The sequence below is a fragment of the Propithecus coquereli genome, unplaced genomic scaffold (genome assembly GCF_000956105.1).
Source record: "Propithecus coquereli isolate 6110/MARCELLA unplaced genomic scaffold, Pcoq_1.0 Scaffold43, whole genome shotgun sequence".
Taxonomy (NCBI): domain Eukaryota; kingdom Metazoa; phylum Chordata; class Mammalia; order Primates; family Indriidae; genus Propithecus; species Propithecus coquereli.
This window is the reverse complement of record NW_012150063.1, coordinates 9,151,509-9,169,276: the sequence shown is the minus strand read 5'-3', so window position 1 is coordinate 9,169,276 and position 17,768 is coordinate 9,151,509. Positions and strand designations below refer to the sequence as shown.

The window sequence follows — 17,768 nt, the reverse complement described above, 5'->3', positions numbered from 1 at the left end:
CCCTCCGCCAGAAGTGGCTTCAATCCTCTGTCTCGGGGCGGGGCGGTGCATGGCCGCCAGCGAAATTCAGCATGAGCGCTCTGGTGAGGTCCCCCGTGGGGCCGCTGTGCGCCGCGGCGCGCGCAGGTAAGCCTCCGGCCCGCCGAACCCCGGTTTCCGTGGAAGCCGCAGGGGCGTCTTCCTTAGCTGGGGGTTCCTGGGGCTCGAGGTCTCACTTCCAGCTTGAAGGTGCTCTGGGCTGCAGATGGGAGCTCGGCTAGACACCGAATGAGTGCGAGCTGCTTCTGCGCCCCGTGGGCGTGCTGCGCGCATTTGTCCACCTTTTGGAGTGGGGCGAGGTTAAGGGTTAACGAAGCTGCTTTGAAAGCGCTCAGATTGGTTGCACGTATACATACCAGCATTTATAATGTGGCCTGTTTAATCTGTGTTTTTCGCAGTCATTCCCTCTATTCGGAGAGGGAAATACTTCAGCTCCGGGAATGAGCCGGCAGAAAACCCGGTGACACCGATGTTGCGGCACCTTATGTACAAAATAAAGTCTACTGGCCCCATCACTGTGGCGGAGTACATGAAGGAGGTGTTGACCAACCCAGCCAAGGTATGGGTCGGGTAGCACGAGGACTAGGCCCGCGCTAGCAGATTTGCAAGGTGCGAGTCAAGAGGGAGAAGCCCTAAGGTCTTCAGCCCAGGCAGTGGGGTTGACTTCCAGGCGAAGAGCCATCCGTGAAGACCTGGGGACAGGTAAATTAATCTGTCAGTTGGTCAGGGCTGGGTTAAGTCAGGAGCAGTACCAGTAAAGAGAAGAAAGACATATTCCAAAGGTGTTGAGGAGACAGAATGTAACCGATTGGATTTATAAGAGGAGGGAAGGATGACTTTTCTGCCTGGGCAGATGGTGTGGGTTCACTGCTCTGAGAGAAGAGAATGCAGGAAGGGAAAGAGCAACAAGTTTTAGGAGGCAGGGGAAGGATGAAGAGTTCAGTCTGATACATGAATTTGAAGTGTATGACTCTTAGGTAGAAATCTCCAATAGGCAACTGGAAATAGGAATTTATTGCCTGGAAAGTTGCCTGTGTTAGGATGGCTCCAGTTGGCACTGGAAGCATATTTTGGGTTTTCTTCTTGAGAATGGAGAGTCCAGGTTTTTACTGTTTTAGGATTAAGCACTGTTGCTGACCTGCATTTCCTTGTCTGCTCTACAAAGCCATTTGGTGAAAGCCTGTAGTTCTTTATTTTAGACTAATTCATCTTTTGCTGGGTTGAAATAGGACATCTGTGGAATTCTGCGGTTGGTTTGGCTGTTGCTGTTGGATCTGGTGGAGTTAAGTCAAGTGCTCAGAGGTTTACTCAAGGCAGGGATCTTTTAATGCCCCTGGAGAGTGCTATAAAATAGGTGGCTTAGACTACTGTGGTGGTAGTAGAAATGGAGTGAGAAGAGGGTGGTTTAGAAATGGTCCATCAGAATTTGCTGCTGGATTGGGTGAAAGAAAGGGAGGAATCAAGCATGATTCCTAGACTTTTAGCTTGAGCAAGTGGGTTATGAGGGTGCCTTTTACTGAGATTAAGACGGAGAGGACCAGGTTTGGAAGAGTACTGGGGAGAGGCTCTACATCAGGAGCTGCATTTTACACATATTGTGTTGGCAGTGACATCCAGGTGGAGATAGTAAGTAGGCAGTTGGCTATAAGAGTCTAGAGTTCAGAAGAAAGATGGGGTATGCATGTATAAATTTGGTTGTCATCAATATATAGATGGTGTTTAAAGCCACAGAACCAGGGAGAGTGTACTTAGATAAAGGAAGGTTTGCCAGCATTAAGACTTGGGGTAACTCTAAAATTTAGAGTGGAGGCTCTTCATCTAGAGACTCTTGAATAGAAATCAGGGGGTTCATAAACTTGGATAGAAAAAAAATTACACCTTTATTTTCATTAACTTCTAACTGAAATTTAGCATTTCTTCAATTATGAACGTAGGCAACAAGTAGCATCAGCAATAGCTGTGACTTTGTCATCAGTGGAAATCACTGGTATTTTCATATTAAAATACAGTGATCACAGGTATCTCAGAGTACCCTTGTGCTCATCTCTACTTCAAAACTTTGTTAATTATTAGGTCTTTGACTTGATTTTTTTCTTTTAATATACTAGGAAAGAAGTATACATATCACAAGTTTCTTTTTTTAACACTTGACAACTATTTTCCAATTGAGTTCTTTTTTAATTCTGTGTGTTTTAAGTTCTGTGCATTTAAAAACACTCTATGGCTGGGCTGGCGCAGTGGTGTGCACCTGTAGTTCTGGCAGGAGGATCACTTCAGCCTAGGAGTTTGAGTCCAGCCTGGGCAACATAGCAAGACCTTCATCTCCAAAAAAACCAAAAAAAATTAAAAACACTCTATAAGGGGTCTGTAGGCTTCATTGCATTACCAGAGTGGTTCATAACACAAAAAAGGATAAATACCCCTAAACTGCTTACTTATCAAGGGAATGAGGAAGCCTAGAAGGGGGATGTTGTATGGAATGAAAAAAAATTAAGATGGGAGTAACTTGATTTATTTCAAACGCTGAAAGGGAAAAGTTGAAGCTGGAAGAGGGAGTTGTATGAGGACTGGCAGTCCGGATGGAGGGATTAGGTTTGGATAACGGGAAGGGGAGGAAGGCATTTCATCCTTTGAGTCCCAAGGAAAGAATGGGATCAGGATTAGAAATGGCGTAATCGTGTTCACATCTATTTGCTTTCAAATACTAGTACCTTTCTGTGTGTGGTATCCTCTTATTGGTGTCATGAGACCTTTATAGCAGAGGCTGCCTTATAACTATTTTCTATTATTATCTTCTTAAATGGTTTGTGTTGTAACATAGTCCCTGTGAACTCAGGAAGTCCCAGGTAGGTCAGGAAGTCGTATTTTATAACATTCTTTAATTCCTGTGTGGCACAGGAGCCTACGTCACGTGCTAAGAGTAAGGTCATAGAATAGGAGCTTGAGAAGCATAGGGAAATTTTTTTTTTCTTTTTTTTTTTTTAATTTCAGCATATTATGGGGGTACAGATGTTCAGGTCACGTATGTTGCCCTTGCCCCCCGAGAGAAATTTTTGATTGTTTCTTTTTTTTAACATTTGGTAAATATTTTCCTATTGATTTGTTAGGTTAGCCATTATGCTAAAACTTGGGATATGAAGATAAATAAGACATGGTCTTCTCCCCAAATAAGTGTACCTTCTGGTAAAGAACATAGACATATAAATAAGCTCAGAAAAGTCAGCACTAGATTTGGTCTTAGGTTGGAGGGCTGGAGGAAGAGGTCAGCAAAGGTAGCATTTGAGCAGATTCAGAGGATGAGCATAAGATTGTCAGGGAGAAAAGAAAGGGGAGAAGGGTGAGAATTTGCAATGGCATGGATATGTGGACAAGCAGGGCTATTAAAAAAAACCCTTTTTGGGCCGGGCGCGGTGGCTCACGCCTGTAATCCTAGCTCTCTGGGAGGCCGAGGCGGGCAGATTGTTTGAGCTCAGGAGTTCGAAACCAGCCTGAGCAAGAGCGAGACCCCGTCTCTACTAAAATTAGAAAGAAATTAATTGGACAACTAAAAACATATAGAAAAAATTAGCCGGGCATGGTGGCGTGTGCCTGTAGTCCCAGCTACTCGGGAGGCTGAGGCAGGAGGATCGCTTGAGCCCAGGAGTTTGAGGTTGCTGTGAGCTAGGCTGACGCCATGGCACTCTAGCCCAGGCAACACAGTGAGACTCTGTCTCAAAAAAAAAAAAAAAATCCTTTTTATTGAGATATAATATATAGAAAAGTTCATAAATCATAAGTATACAGCTCTATGAATTTCACAAGTGAACACTCCCATGTAACCAGCACCCATGTCAAGAAACAACATCACCAGCAGGCAGGGCCAATATGAAACAGAAGGTGTTAGAATTTTGCAGAGGAGGCTGGAGAGGTAAACGGGCTCTTACTGTGTTGGGTGTGCAAGCGGGGAGGGGAGGAAGGGTGAGGAGTGCAGAGATGGACATGGCATGGCTTCTGCCTTTACGGTGGAGGAGTACCTGTTTTTCTACTAGTTTTATAAAATAACTAAGTATTACTTTGTAAAATTTAGGTAATACTGTGTTTATCTTGCTTATTTAGAGGAGAGAACTTTCTCACTAAATAATTATTTCACTGTATACATTGTAAGATTTTGGAGGGGTGTTTTAAAAAGCACTTTTTGGAAATTAACTTTTAACCATTTTCTCTTTTTACTCAGGGATATTATGTGTACCGCGACATGCTGGGAGAAAAAGGAGATTTCATTACTTCACCTGAAATAAGTCAGATCTTTGGGGAGGTAATATCTAATGTAAACTGTGAAAGAAACTAATATCATACACATTTGAGTGCAGATCAAGTTGTATTATTCTGTGATAGTGTCTTACAGCTTTTTTTGTCATTTATCAAAGGTTTTAAAGTTTTAGTAGTTTATATGTTGAGGAAATAGGCAGTAGAGGAGAAAAAATGATAAAGAGGACATCTAAAAGTTTATACTTCACTGTAGAAAAGAAAATGGAGAGAGGAGGACAAAGAGAGAAGGAAGGAAAATGGAAGTAAAGAGGTTGGAAAAGGAGAATCAGATGAAATTGAGAATGGAAGAAGGAAGAGACACAAAAGGAAAGGTGAGGAAAGAGAGAGTACCTAAGAAAGAAGAGAGAAAAGATAAAAAAGGACTCTGATGAATTAGTGGAATTAAGAGGAGCTCTAAAGCCCCCAGCCATGATTTAGCCATAGTTAGAAGTCTCCCATTAATACACAATTTCTAGTTCATTCATTTCCATATAAGTACCTTTGATGAATTTAGAAATACGGAATAGTACACAAGAGGAAGTAGGATCCAGGTATTGAAAAATATTAATTATATCTAACAGTCATGTAATTGTTTAAATATGAATATGAAGAAATGGCATAATCACATTTCACATGTTTATTTGCTTTCAAATACTAGTATCTTTCTGTAAGTGATATCCTATTATCTGTGTCATGGGACCTTTTGTAGCAGAGGCTGCCTTATAACTATTTTCTCCTATTATTAATCTTCCTAAATGGTATATGTTGTGACATAGTCCCAGTGAAGTTCCTATGTGTGTATACATATACGTACATATTAAATAACATATATGATTGTTTGTAAACATTTTGCTTTCTAGCATAAAGTCCATATTTATATGGAGTTTTATATTGTATAATTTTATACTTTATAATAATATACTTTACAAAAAGATATAATGTATTTTTTTTTCCCTTGTCACAGTTACTGGGGATATGGTTCATTAGTGAATGGATGGCCACTGGGAAAAGCATAGCTTTCCAGCTTGTGGAGCTGGGCCCAGGGAAGGGTACCCTCGTGGGAGATATTTTGAGGGTAGGTAATAAAAGAATGTCTTTAAGTCTCATGTGGGTGAATCTTACTACTTCTGACTGAGTTTGCAAACTTCATTGATTTCCTTGTCTTTCAGCTCCTTAATCTCGTATTTCTCAGGTAAGATATAATGTCAGAATAATGTAATGAATCATTACTACTTATTATTGTCTATAAGCTTAAAAAATGGAGGGTGGAGGATGAATATGAAAGCTAAAAATAGTAAACACGTAGAATACATTATGGGAGACTATATTTGTCTTCTGAGTAGGGAAAGTTTTTTAATTATATAAAAAAGCTATAAAGGAAAAGTAATAATTTAAACTACATTAAAATTAAGAACTTTATGTTCTTCAGAGACACCACGAATAATGATTAGACAAGCTACAGAGTGGAAGAAGTTATTTGCAACACATAGCCAACAAAGAACTAGTAATTAGAATATATAAAGAATGCCTTTAAATCAATAAGATCAGGCCAAAGACGTGTACAGGCCCTTCATAAAAGGAAATCTAAGTGGCTAATAAAAACAAAAAGATGCTCAGTCTCATTAGTAGTCAGGGAAATGAGAATTAAATTCACAGTGAGATACCACCTCATCAGATTGGAAAAAACCTAGAAAATCTGACACCACCATGTATTGGTGAGAATGGGGATATATGGAGCAAAGATTACTTAGAAGCAGTACTCTTACGTACTTTCCTTAAGTACTCTTATGTACTGCTTGTAAGAGTATAATTTGGTACAACCATTTTGAAAAGCTGTTGGGCATTATCTACTGACATGAGAGCTACTTATGTTGTATGACCCAGTAATTTTACTGCTAGTAATATCCCCCTGAGCAGTGGTCCCCAACCTTTTTGGCATAAGGGGCCAGTTTCATGGAAGCCATTTTTTCCTCAGACCAGGGTGGGGGCATGGAGTGATTGTGGGATGATCCAGGTGCATCACATTTATTGTGGAGTCAAACCTCTCAGCTAATGAAAAATCTGTATTTGCAGCCACTCCCCAGCACTAGCATCACCACCTCAGCTCCACCTCAGATCATCAGGTATGAGATTCTCATAAGGAGTGTGTAGCCTAGATTCCTCGCATATGCATTTTACAGTAGGGTTCTCCCCTCTGTGAGAATCTAGTGCTACTGCTGATCTGACAGGAGGCGGAGCTTATGCGGTGATGCTACTGTGGGGAGCAGCCCGCTGCTCACCTCCTGCTTTGTGGCCTAGGTTGTAACAGGCCTCTGGCCAGTACCGGTCTGAGGCCCAGGTATTAGGGACTGTAGCCCTAGAGTAACTAGTATATGTGTGTATGGGAAGACATGTACAAGAAGATAGCAACATCGTTTAAAATAGCAAAATACTGAGAACAACCCAAATGCCTATCAGTGGGGAAATGGATCAATACATTGTGGTATAGTCTTACAGTGGAATACCAACTGCTGTAACAATGCATGAAATCACAGCACAGTGCAACAGTATTCAACATGAAACAGGATGTTGAGTGAAAATAGCAATTGAAAAAATTCATATCATATGATTGTATTTATATAAAATCCAAAAATAGTCAACCTTAAACAATATATTAGATTATTAAGTACGGAATATCCTATTTCCTTAAGTACTAAGTTTGAAAGTTGGTATCTCTGACATTTCACTTTGACATTTCTTGCTTTGTTTTTATTGTGAAGGTACATCCTCAGTCTTTCAAATGTATGTTTTGACTTGTGATTATCTTTCAAATTTTTTTTGAGAGCAATTTTTGTGAAACCATGGATAAGTCAAAAAGTCAAAAAGTGTTATTTTTAAATATGAGTTCCATTGTGGAACTAATGCTGCACACATAACTCGAAATATCAACGAAGGGTTTGGGAAGTATGTGGCTAATGAATGCACAGTATATGGATGGTTTGAGAAGTTCTGTACTGATGATTTTAATCTTGAAATTGAGCCATGTGGGAGACCAAGCTGGATAATGATGAGCTGAAAGCTGTAGTGGAAGCGAATCCATCTCAACCTATGTGTGAATTAGCAGCAAAGTTTGACATTACTATTCCAACAGTATTGGACCATTTGAAACAAATCGGTAAGGATAGGTGGGGTTCTGCATGCATTAAATGAGCGTCAGAAGATAAATCATCTGGAAGCTTGCCTTTCTTTGCTGTCACAACATAACGGCGAGCCATTTCTACGTTGTATTGTATTGTTATGTGTGATGAAAAGTGAATTCAGCACAATGGCTGGATAAAGATGAAGTGCCGAAACACAGTCCAAAACCAAATATTCATCAAAAACTAATGGTATCTGTGAACTGGTGCTGGTATTGTCCACTACAGCTTTGTGAAACCTGGTCAGTCAATTATAGCAGATGTCTACTGCAACCAATTTGATGAAATGATGAGGATGCTTGTGATTAAGCAGCCAAGATTGGTCAATGGAGACAGGCCAGTCCTCTTGGAAGACAACATTCAACCACATGTCACACAAGCAGCGCTGCTCAAATTACAGCAACTGGACTTGGAAACTCTCTGTCATCCATCGTATTCACCAGACCTCGCACCAACTGACGACCACTTCTTGCAAGGAAAAATGTTCAATTCTCAACAAGCTGTGGAAAATGCCTTTTGCAATTTCATCACTACTCCCTCTCCAGGCTTCTTGGCTGCTGGCATAAATAAAACGTTAAGATGGCAAAACCGTGTCGATAGTTTAGGCACATACTTTGATTAATTGTCGTTCTTGTTTGAGATATGATAAGCTTTTGATTTCAAATCAGACATTTTATATTTAATAACCTGATATGTTTGGTGATACAAATATATTTAGTAACATTTATAAAGAAAACTCAGGAAATGATTAACTCGAGATTCAGAATGGTGGTGACTTCTGAGGGTAGAGGGAGAACAGAGGGGTCACATCATGTTTGTTTAACCAGATGGTGGATATTCTTCCTTGTATCATGAGGACAATTGTATAGTAGCTGATAAGTATTTATTAAACTTTTGTAGATTTTACTCTTTTGGAACCCATTAGTGTTTTCCAGTTTATTTTGTATGTACTTGCCAATTCAATGTAAAACATATTTACTCAATATAAATTTAAATTTCTTGGTGTGTGTGTGTAAAAAAAAAAAATTTTCTTGGTGCTATATGATTTTTGCTTTAAATTAGGAATTGAAGGATTTTTAGAAAGAAAATATATAACCATGCAAAGTTGGAGGCCGAAAAAAGGAAAATATATAAACATCTGACAAATAAGAATCCCGATTATATCATATTTGAGGGAAGAAAGTAAGCAAAATCACTGATTTAAGTTCCATTTTATATTTCTTTAAATTGGCAAAGTCATTTGAATATAAAGATTTAATGAAATTCTCAAATAATATTTTCTGTTCAAGTACTTTTTAAAAATCAAGCCCATAGACCTTAAAATGTATGAAGCATGCTTTTCTAGATTGAGTCTTAAGAACTTTTAAAAGCCAAAGAATTTAAAGGGATTTAAAGAAAATAGCTTAAGTGTTACAGAACTGTTTTTATTTTTGATCTTACCTTCTGAAGGATTTTTCTCTTGGGAAGTTTTTCCATGCAAAGTTTCATCTCAACACTAAATTTGGAAAAATCATCTTGTTTATATTGTCAGTGTGTATCTCCATATTCATGTCTCAAAAGGAGGAGGCATATCATCAGTGAAAAATAATATTGATATATTTTATCAATTATTCAATGGCTTTTGCCATTGAATTTTTAGCCTTAAAAGATTGGTAAAATATTAGTATTTTCCTTTTCCTCTTGCATGTTTACAACAGTAAAAAAAATGCTGTGTACTAAAAATTGAAAATGCGATAGAATCCTAGAGTTAAGCTGTCAAGTTATTAGTGCGATTCAAATTTGATTCTCTGAGGATACAGTTTTATCATCTTGAAGATGAGATTATTTCAGAGACATAGAGACTTTACAAAAACAAGGCTATATACATTTTATTCCCTTGGTCTTTTTTTAGACTTCATAATCTGAATGATTGTTTTTATTGGATACTAAATCTTTTATTTTCATTTGTTAATTGTAATTTATCATTAGGAAACCAAATTGGGTACTGTTCATTTCTTGCGTAGATTATACTTAATAACTCTAATAAAGTTATGACTCTTAATAGACTACTGGAGAGTGGCTTGGGTAAGAAGCATATTCTCTCTGAAACCAAACATTCCTTCTATTATGCCATGATTAAATTATTGAGGCAAATGATTAGAAAACCTAAAATCTATTTAACACATTGTATTTTGCCAGTCGTTTTTCCTTCTTTCTGTATTTAGGTGTTCAGTCAGCTTGGATCTGTACTGAAAAACTGTGACATTTCAATACATCTGGTAGAGGTGAGCCAAAAATTAAGTGAGATTCAAGCATTGACACTGACGGAAGAGAAGGTCCCATTAGAGCGGAATGCTGGATCCCCAGTGTATATGAAAGGTGTCACTAAGTCTGGGATTCCAATTTCCTGGTACCGAGATCTGCAAGATGTTCCAAAAGGTAATTACTTTACATAGATTAATGAAAGAATTTTGATCACAGCCGTTGCTTCACGGTAGTAATAGGACCACAACCTTTTACAGTAATACAATAAGTTATTGCTGCCAAGTCCCTTATCCATAGAGAATAGCATATTTTTTCCTAGAAAAAGAGCATGATATTAGGAAATAAAATTGCCTGACATTAAGGCACATTGGATGTCATGTGGTTTTGTAAAAATGAAATAAAACAAAGTTGTAAATCTCCGCTGTACTTTTTAGGATTTTCCTGTAGCGAAGGTGGTGCTGATGATGAAGCAGCCGAGGGCTAGCGGGGGCTCAAGGAAGTAGTGTTGGTAGGTGGGTTTAGTTCAGTTATCCAGTCTTTTAAAAATCCTCACTTGTCTAAAGACAAGCAAGGTGTGGTGGCAAAATCCCTGTCCTAGTTAGGAATATTGATGAGGCCTGGCTCAAACCTAAAGTGGTGTTATGATCTTGGGCAAGGCACCTAAGCCATTCCTAGCCTGAGCCTTCTCAGATGATTTTATGAAATTCAAATTCCCTCCCAGCTAACAAATTTGAGTTCTAATTTCTTTCAGGCCTAGTGATGAATAAAAGATTTAACTAATAATTCAGGTATTTCAGTTCCTGTGACTTTATTATGTGGAAAATGAGAATAGTAGTAATTGTTCCTTTGTATGTTCTGCAGTGTAGGTTTTCCATGAGGAGGTAGATAATTTTGTGGTAGTGATGATTATGAAAGTATCACATGGTTCCAATACTGAAGAATTAGGCATTTTATTTTTTACAGTTAATGTTCAAAAGAACTTAATTTTCTTAAAATGCTGAAACATTAATTGTTCTCTTTTTAAATAGGGTACAGCTTTTATCTTGCACATGAATTTTTTGATGTTCTTCCTGTGCATAAGTTTCAGGTATGATGGGGAAAAAAGTCATGTATATAAATGAATACAAAAGGCCTTGTATTGCAAGAATGAATATTTGTGGTGTTTACCCAGTATACAGATATTACTTCTTGAAGTTATTTTTATTATTTGGAATTTTGATGAACATAAATAATTGAAAAGCAAAAATGAAATACCAGAATTCTTAATTCTCCTGGGATAATTATTAAGAAATTTTAATTCTTCTGGGATAAAGAAGTGAGAGAACATGAGATGGTAACTGGCTATCATGCAATGAAGGATTTACTTTAGCAAAAAAACAATTTTTAAGACACGGGTCTCACTATGATGCCCAGGCTGGTCTCGAAGTCGAGGGCTCAAAGTGATCCTCCTGCCTTAGCCTCCCAAGTAGCTGAGACGGAAGCGTTTTGTCACCATGCTCAGTAGACTTTAGCAAATTTTTTTAACTTCCAAAGATTAACATTTTTCTTCATTCTTTTTGTGAGGAGATTTAAGATTTGGTGATAATGTATGTGTACCAGTAACTTCTAAGGCTAAGAGCAGATGTCATTATCATGTAGCAATTTGTTAGCAGAAGCTTCTGATTATTCATCCTGAGTTTGTTTTCCATTTTGGGGGCAGTTTGCATGCTGCTTATTTAGTTATTTATGGTAAGAGGGGAAAGCTAGTAGTTACTTTTGAGAGGCAGTTTTGAGAATACACTTGCAAAAATTTGTTCTTATGTGTTACTTTGTGTTTAGAAAACACCCCAAGGGTGGCGAGAAGTATTCATTGATGTTGATCCACAAGTTTCTGATAAACTGAGGTTTGTTTTGGCGCCCTGTGCCACCCCAGCAGCAGCTTTCATACAAGTAGGAACATACTTTTTTTCTTCTTCTAAGTTTCTTTTATTGCTAACAGAATCTCTACAGTCTTATTTTCTGAATTACTATTTTAGAGTTCCGTACCGGGGGTGGGGTGGGGGGGTGGGGGTGCTAGCAACATATGAGGGAGGTGCTTTTTATTGTGAAAGTACAGAGGATCTAGAGGCAGGTTAAAATCATTTAAGTGTGTGTGACTTTAATGTCTTGTAATAGGAGATAGTTAATAAGCAGTTAGTTACTCAGCTAAGTCCCTTACCTTCTGTGTTTACCTCAATTTCCTGTCAAATGGTGACGATACTGTCTGCTTTATAGGAAGAGTTCAATGTCTGTGAGAGCAATGTAGTAAAGATTATAGTAAAGTAACAGCAGCTAACATGTATTGAATATGTACTACTCTATTTTCTCATTTAATTCTGAAAACAACTAAATTAGGTTAAGTTTTCTTATTATCACTTTTGTGTGTGGCTTTTTTCCTATGCCTCCACCCAGATCTAGATTTGATTTGAAACTGCCAGAATGGTAGATTTTACTGCCTTCTATTGACCTCACAGAACAAGAGCCTATCTTGGGATTGTTTAGAGGTTCAAAAAATCCTTGTACTTCTCAGGAATTTTTAGGCTTTAAGATTGCCTCTTTTTTTATTCTTTTTTTTTTCCAGTTTGAAAAAATATTTCTACTCTCTGAACCTTAACTAAGAACTTCCTACCTCAGAAATAATGTTTTAAAAGCATGAGCTTTTAAACATAAACCTATGAATTAAGTTTTCTTTGCAAAGTTAAGATATCAGACTGAACACTTGTGAACATTTCTATTTTTTCATGTTCTGGCTACCTAATTTTACCTGAGTGACAGATTCCTAAAGCCAAGAGCTAACTTCTGGCCCTGGAAGTTGTGATTCTTTTTAGTTCTTGACTTGGTTAGTGTTCACTTACGAGGGAGGGAGTAAATTTTCCCTTTCAGTTGAATGCAGCGAATGGTAATACAACCTCTTATCTTCTTTAAGAGCAATCTAAGATGGTGAAAATGTCAGCATGGTAAGCTGAGGTGTTACCTGATGGCTGATGAGGTTGACTTTGTGGTTTTTATAGCTAAGCCACAGTAATGTATTTAGTAGCACTAGGGGCTAAATGTGTATTATTTTATTTAATCCTTACAACAAACCTACAATATATGTATATAATGAAGAAACACACTCAGAAAGGTTAAGTAACTGTCTACCAGTAAGCATAGGAAGAGCTGAGATTCAACCCTGAGTATGTATGACTCTGTACCTGTTATACCTGTGCCACCACAGGTAGACATCAGGGCAGGTCATTACATCATTTTCAGTAAGGTGTTAGGAGGGAGCAAAAGTTAATGTATGTTTTCATAATGAAAGACAAATATCAAATTTTCAGTCAGCTCAGCAAATTAGTGAAATATCATATATACTAGTCAAGTTGACAATTGTTAATATTTATTGTCATTTCACTTTTTAAGCTAGTATACACTTGTTGTGGACCTTTAGCTAATAATTGAACATATTAGGGTCTGTTTTGTTATATTGGATTTATATCGTTTGTTCTTCCAGTACAATTTTTTTCAGTGCCTGTTACGTGCCAGGCATTGTTCTAGGTAGACAAAAATCCCTTTCCCATGCTTTCAACCTAGTGGAATATGTTTATGTGATTTATGGTATAAAAGTAATTTTATATTAAAATAATGCACTTGGCTATCTGGGTTGTTGGGAGGGCATTTGCCTTTTTGTGAAAGAGTTTAAAATGTTTTTATAAACCAAGTGGGTAGCATCAAAGAACCAAGATTTGTATAATAAGGATATTGTGTTAAAAGTTGAGTATAGAGATCATATTTATATTGAGAAGGAATTTATTTTTATTAAAACTAAGACATGCTCATTGTTGAAAAGCCCTTAAGGAAACAGTTCTTTTGAATGATGTATTTTGATTCTTTCAACTATTTTCTTACCAGCATGACGAAACAAGGGATCATGTTGAAGTGTCTCCTGACGCTGGTGTTATCATTCAGGAACTTTCTCAACGCATTGCACTAACTGGAGGTGCTGCACTGATTGCTGATTACGGTCATGATGGAACAAAGACAGATACCCTCAGAGTATGTGTAATTCAGTAACATGATTTATCAGAATCTCACTGTTAGATCTGAGGCTCATTGAAGGTCTTTATCTTTGGTTTCTACAGTGCTTAGGATTTTTATATTATTATTTTATAATTAACATTAATTCACATTATTATAATTACCCTTAAAGCCTAGATCTTACTCCTAACCCTAAATCCACTGTCCAACTCTCCTTTCAACAGGATCTGAATTGTTTACATTCTTCCTTAGCTGTAGAACCTAGGTTTATAGATCCTAGTAAGCATCTGATGATCCAAATGGAAAGGTTTTCTTCATTCTTAAACTTTTCTGTCTGTCCCCCTTCATTCAAAAATAATTTTGATACTTTGGAGATTTAATCTAGCCACTGTAATCACTCATAACTTTTTCTATCATATTTTCCTTATCTTTTCCCCTCTTCAGATGGATTCTTTTACCCTTCCTAAACATCCTTTCTCAATGTTCTTTGAATGTGATCAGTTCTGTTCAATATACTTTAATTGAAATACATTTAACTAGATGCCATTAGTCATTTTCTAGATTTGTGGTTCTTCCTTTCTAACTTCATCACGTCTAAGAATAACCTGGAGAGCTTGGTAAAAAGGCTGATTCTCTAGCCACACCTCCGGGATTCTGACTGATCAGGGCTGGGTGGAGTCCAGTAACATTCTTAGGTGAATCTGATGCACATGGTTGATGGATATACTTTTTAAAACACTGCCTAGCTGTTCTCTGCATAGGTAATTTCTTTGGATGAATTCTGTGAATTAAGGAGATCACTATTCCATCACCACAGGCATTAATGAAAATGTTAACTCTGTTAAGGCTGGTATCTTTAGGCACTCTAACACTGTACTTTATACTGGGTTTTCCACATAGCATTCATTTGAAGAATGAAGAAAGTCTGTAAACCATAGATTTAGGCCGTATTTTCCTTTTTAACAGCTGCTACATAAAAAGGTACTAATATGATAGCATTCCTTTAATCTTGATAATAACCATAAAAGGGCAAAAATTCATTTCTTTATGTTCAAGGGGTTTTGTGGCCACAAGCTTCATGATGTCTTAATTGCCCCAGGAACAGCAGATTTAACAGCTGACGTGGACTTCAGTTATTTGCGAAGAATGGCACAGGGAAAAGTAGCCTCTCTGGGCCCAATAAAACAGCAAACATTTTTAAAAAATATGGGTATTGATGTCCGGCTAAAGGTAAGGTTTATTTAGTTTCATTATAATTAAATATTTTAATTCCATAGCATTTCAAAAATTACCTTATACAAGTTTACCTGGCCTTAAGCTCTGGTAGTTATCCAGATCCTTGGTGTTTCAGTCTTTTCGGTAACGTAGGATTTAGTGTGACCAGACACCCTGGTAAGTTTCATGCATCTCTATGTTGGGTAGAATTAAGACTTCCAAATAGTGTTGTGTTCATTAAGAAAACTGTATTCAGGGTTTGGATTTTCTAACTGTTCTTCTTAGGACACTTAAACCTTACTGTAGATCAAACCACCTGGGGTATTCGTTAAAAATGCAGATCTATAGGTTTGGGTCACAGCAACCTACATTTTTAATAAGCACCCAGTGATTCTCAGGCAGGTAATCAGCAAGCAAATTCAGAGCACTGCTTTATTGGAATATTTAAAGAGTTACTTGTATTGCTGCATACAACTACAAATTCTTCTGGTTATTTTGCTAAGAATTTTTTTCTTTTCAGGTTCTTTTAGATAAATCAGATGAGCCATCAATGAGGCAGCAGTTACTTCATGGATATGATATGTTAATGAATCCTGAGAAGATGGGAGAAAGATTTAACTTTTTTGCCTTGCTACCTCATCAGAGACTTCATGGTGGAAGGCATCAAATGAATGCATGTCAGTCAAAACCCTCCGCATTCCCTGTGGCTGGGTTTAGTGAACTTGCCTGGCAGTGATATTTCAGCTTGGACTTTTTACCTCTCAGTCTGCCTAAGAAATCAAAATAAAGGGAACACATTTCATATATTTCAGGTAATATAAATGTTACAAGTATTTTCTCTCTTCACAGCCAGTAAGAATAGCCCATATAATTCAACCAAAAATTATAGAACTTTAAGGGTTGTGACTGAGTTTTGGTACAAATGTGTGTTTTCAACTTAATGAAATAATTATCATGAAACTGAGTTTCCTTTAATTAATAAAGCTAGTTGCTGTACTTTTATTTTAAAAAATAAACACGAGCCCCAATTGGTTTAATAAAAACTGCAAACAATCTAAATTGCTATTCACAGGGTACTGATTAAATAAATCTGTTATTTTTAAACAATGAAGTAGAGCAATTACGTTCTGACATAGAAAGATCTCTAAGATTCAGTAAGTGAAAAAAGTAGGATTTAAAGGTTTTTACAGTTACGATCCCATTTTTGCTGAAGGGGAAAAGCTATTTAAATAAATACTTGTAAGTAACGAAAATTTTTTTTAATCATAAGTTACAGTAAATAATAGTAATCCTGACATGTGCTTGAAATAGAGTAAATGTAGACTACCTAGGAGGAATAATTTTTAAAATTGAGCTAATTCTTCCTTATTTTCAGATAAATGTCAAGTTTTAATTCCATATGAAGTTCTCATTTTTTTGGTTCACAGAACTTTTATATTAATACTGGAAAGATTAATACTGGACTTTCTGGGGAATTGTTAAATTAGCAACACAAATTTATAAGGGAGATTAAAGGGAAAAGAATACTAGCCATATGTCTTGAATTTAAGGCTTAATTATATTGGAAGTTCATTGGCAGAGTTGGGAACTGTTGCTTTTTATTGCTACTTCTGCTTTACTGAGAACAGGATTAGCATTCCATCACACGCTAAAATAAAGGAAGATGGAGGCCTTATTTTTCAGATGTTGCCCAGCCTCAGGCCATTCCTGAGTTACTCTTACTCTATTTCCATGTTTATTTCATTTATTCAAAGACTTAGTTGGGACAACTTTTGAAAGATGAAAATGTCCCTTCCCAAATACATAAACATTTTATAATTAAAGGGGAAGAGTCAGGCAAAGCCTTATATCTTAAAACCTAGAAAATTAATTTTGACAATAGGTTTTTAATTTTCCTAAGTCTTTCAGTAGTCATTAATACAACTGTTGAATAATTTGGGTGGCAGCTCCTGAAAAATTTATAGTTATAATTATTCCAAACTTTCATTCCACGAAATGAGACCTCCAGATAATTACCTCAAATTTAGTATAAAAGTGTAAAAATTAGTTTTTTTATTTTTGTCAAGTAAAAAAAAAAAATCAGTACTTTTAAATATAGCATTAGTTCTATTTACAAATATTATTTCCCAAATAGTTCTATTACCAAGGCCTAGAAAAATAACACAACCAAATACAATTTTCTTTAGATACCTCTAATAGAGATAGGCTTAGGTTTTCACATGGAAAAGTACGATGATATGGAAATACATTTTATTATCAAGCTTCTTTTGAGTATATTTACAAAAAGTTGGATGTAACAAAAAATATAAAAATGTACGGAACAGTGTCATTATAGACTACTTTATACATTATCAAATGTTTCTAGCAAACAATTATTTCTTATATAAACACAACTTGACTTCAAGACAGAAGGTTACATAGGTTATACAGTATCTGGAGTAATTACTCAACTCCAAATTATCTGACAGTGCCTTTACAAAATTTTAGAAAACTTCTTAGGCATTCAACAACAAAAATAAAAAAAAGAGTGCAATTAATTTCATGGCTTGTAGGTTTGATTATTTAAGTATAGCTAACGAACATCATTCCAGTTGATTTTCACCATATACAACAAAACCACAGTAGGTTGCCTAGTGAGTCACAATTATTCCATTTTGTGCATGTTGATATAAACAGACTTACTTTGGAGAAATCTAGGGAAGTCATCTTCTTCCACAGGGAAAATAGTATTTCTAAAATGTTTTTTCAAAATTAATTTGGTTTAATCTTTGA

General features: G+C 36.6%; 1 protein-coding gene across 1 annotated transcript; it reads left to right on the top strand.

Moving 5' to 3' along the window:
• Positions 1-47: 47 nt before the first annotated feature.
• Positions 48-15,802, top strand: NDUFAF7 (NADH dehydrogenase (ubiquinone) complex I, assembly factor 7). Its single transcript, XM_012653860.1, has 10 exons — positions 48-126; positions 438-598; positions 4,253-4,333; positions 5,291-5,401; positions 9,707-9,920; positions 10,775-10,833; positions 11,565-11,675; positions 13,656-13,799; positions 14,838-15,011; positions 15,517-15,802. The coding sequence occupies exons 1-10, from the start codon at positions 72-74 to the stop codon at positions 15,730-15,732; spliced, it is 1,326 nt and encodes a 441-aa protein (XP_012509314.1). The 5' UTR covers positions 48-71; the 3' UTR covers positions 15,733-15,802.
• The last annotated feature ends 1,966 nt before the right edge of the window (positions 15,803-17,768 follow it).

Excerpts from the sequence above, each read along its gene's own strand:
- NDUFAF7 (XM_012653860.1), top strand. The coding sequence starts at position 72 with ATGAGCGCTCTGGTGAGGTCCCCCGTGGGGCCGCTGTGCGCCGCGGCG. Across the intron at positions 127-437 it reads GTGCGCCGCGGCGCGCGCAG|TCATTCCCTCTATTCGGAGA; the intron begins GTAAGCCTCCGG and ends TGTTTTTCGCAG. Across the intron at positions 13,800-14,837 it reads CAAAGACAGATACCCTCAGA|GGGTTTTGTGGCCACAAGCT; the intron begins GTATGTGTAATT and ends TTTATGTTCAAG.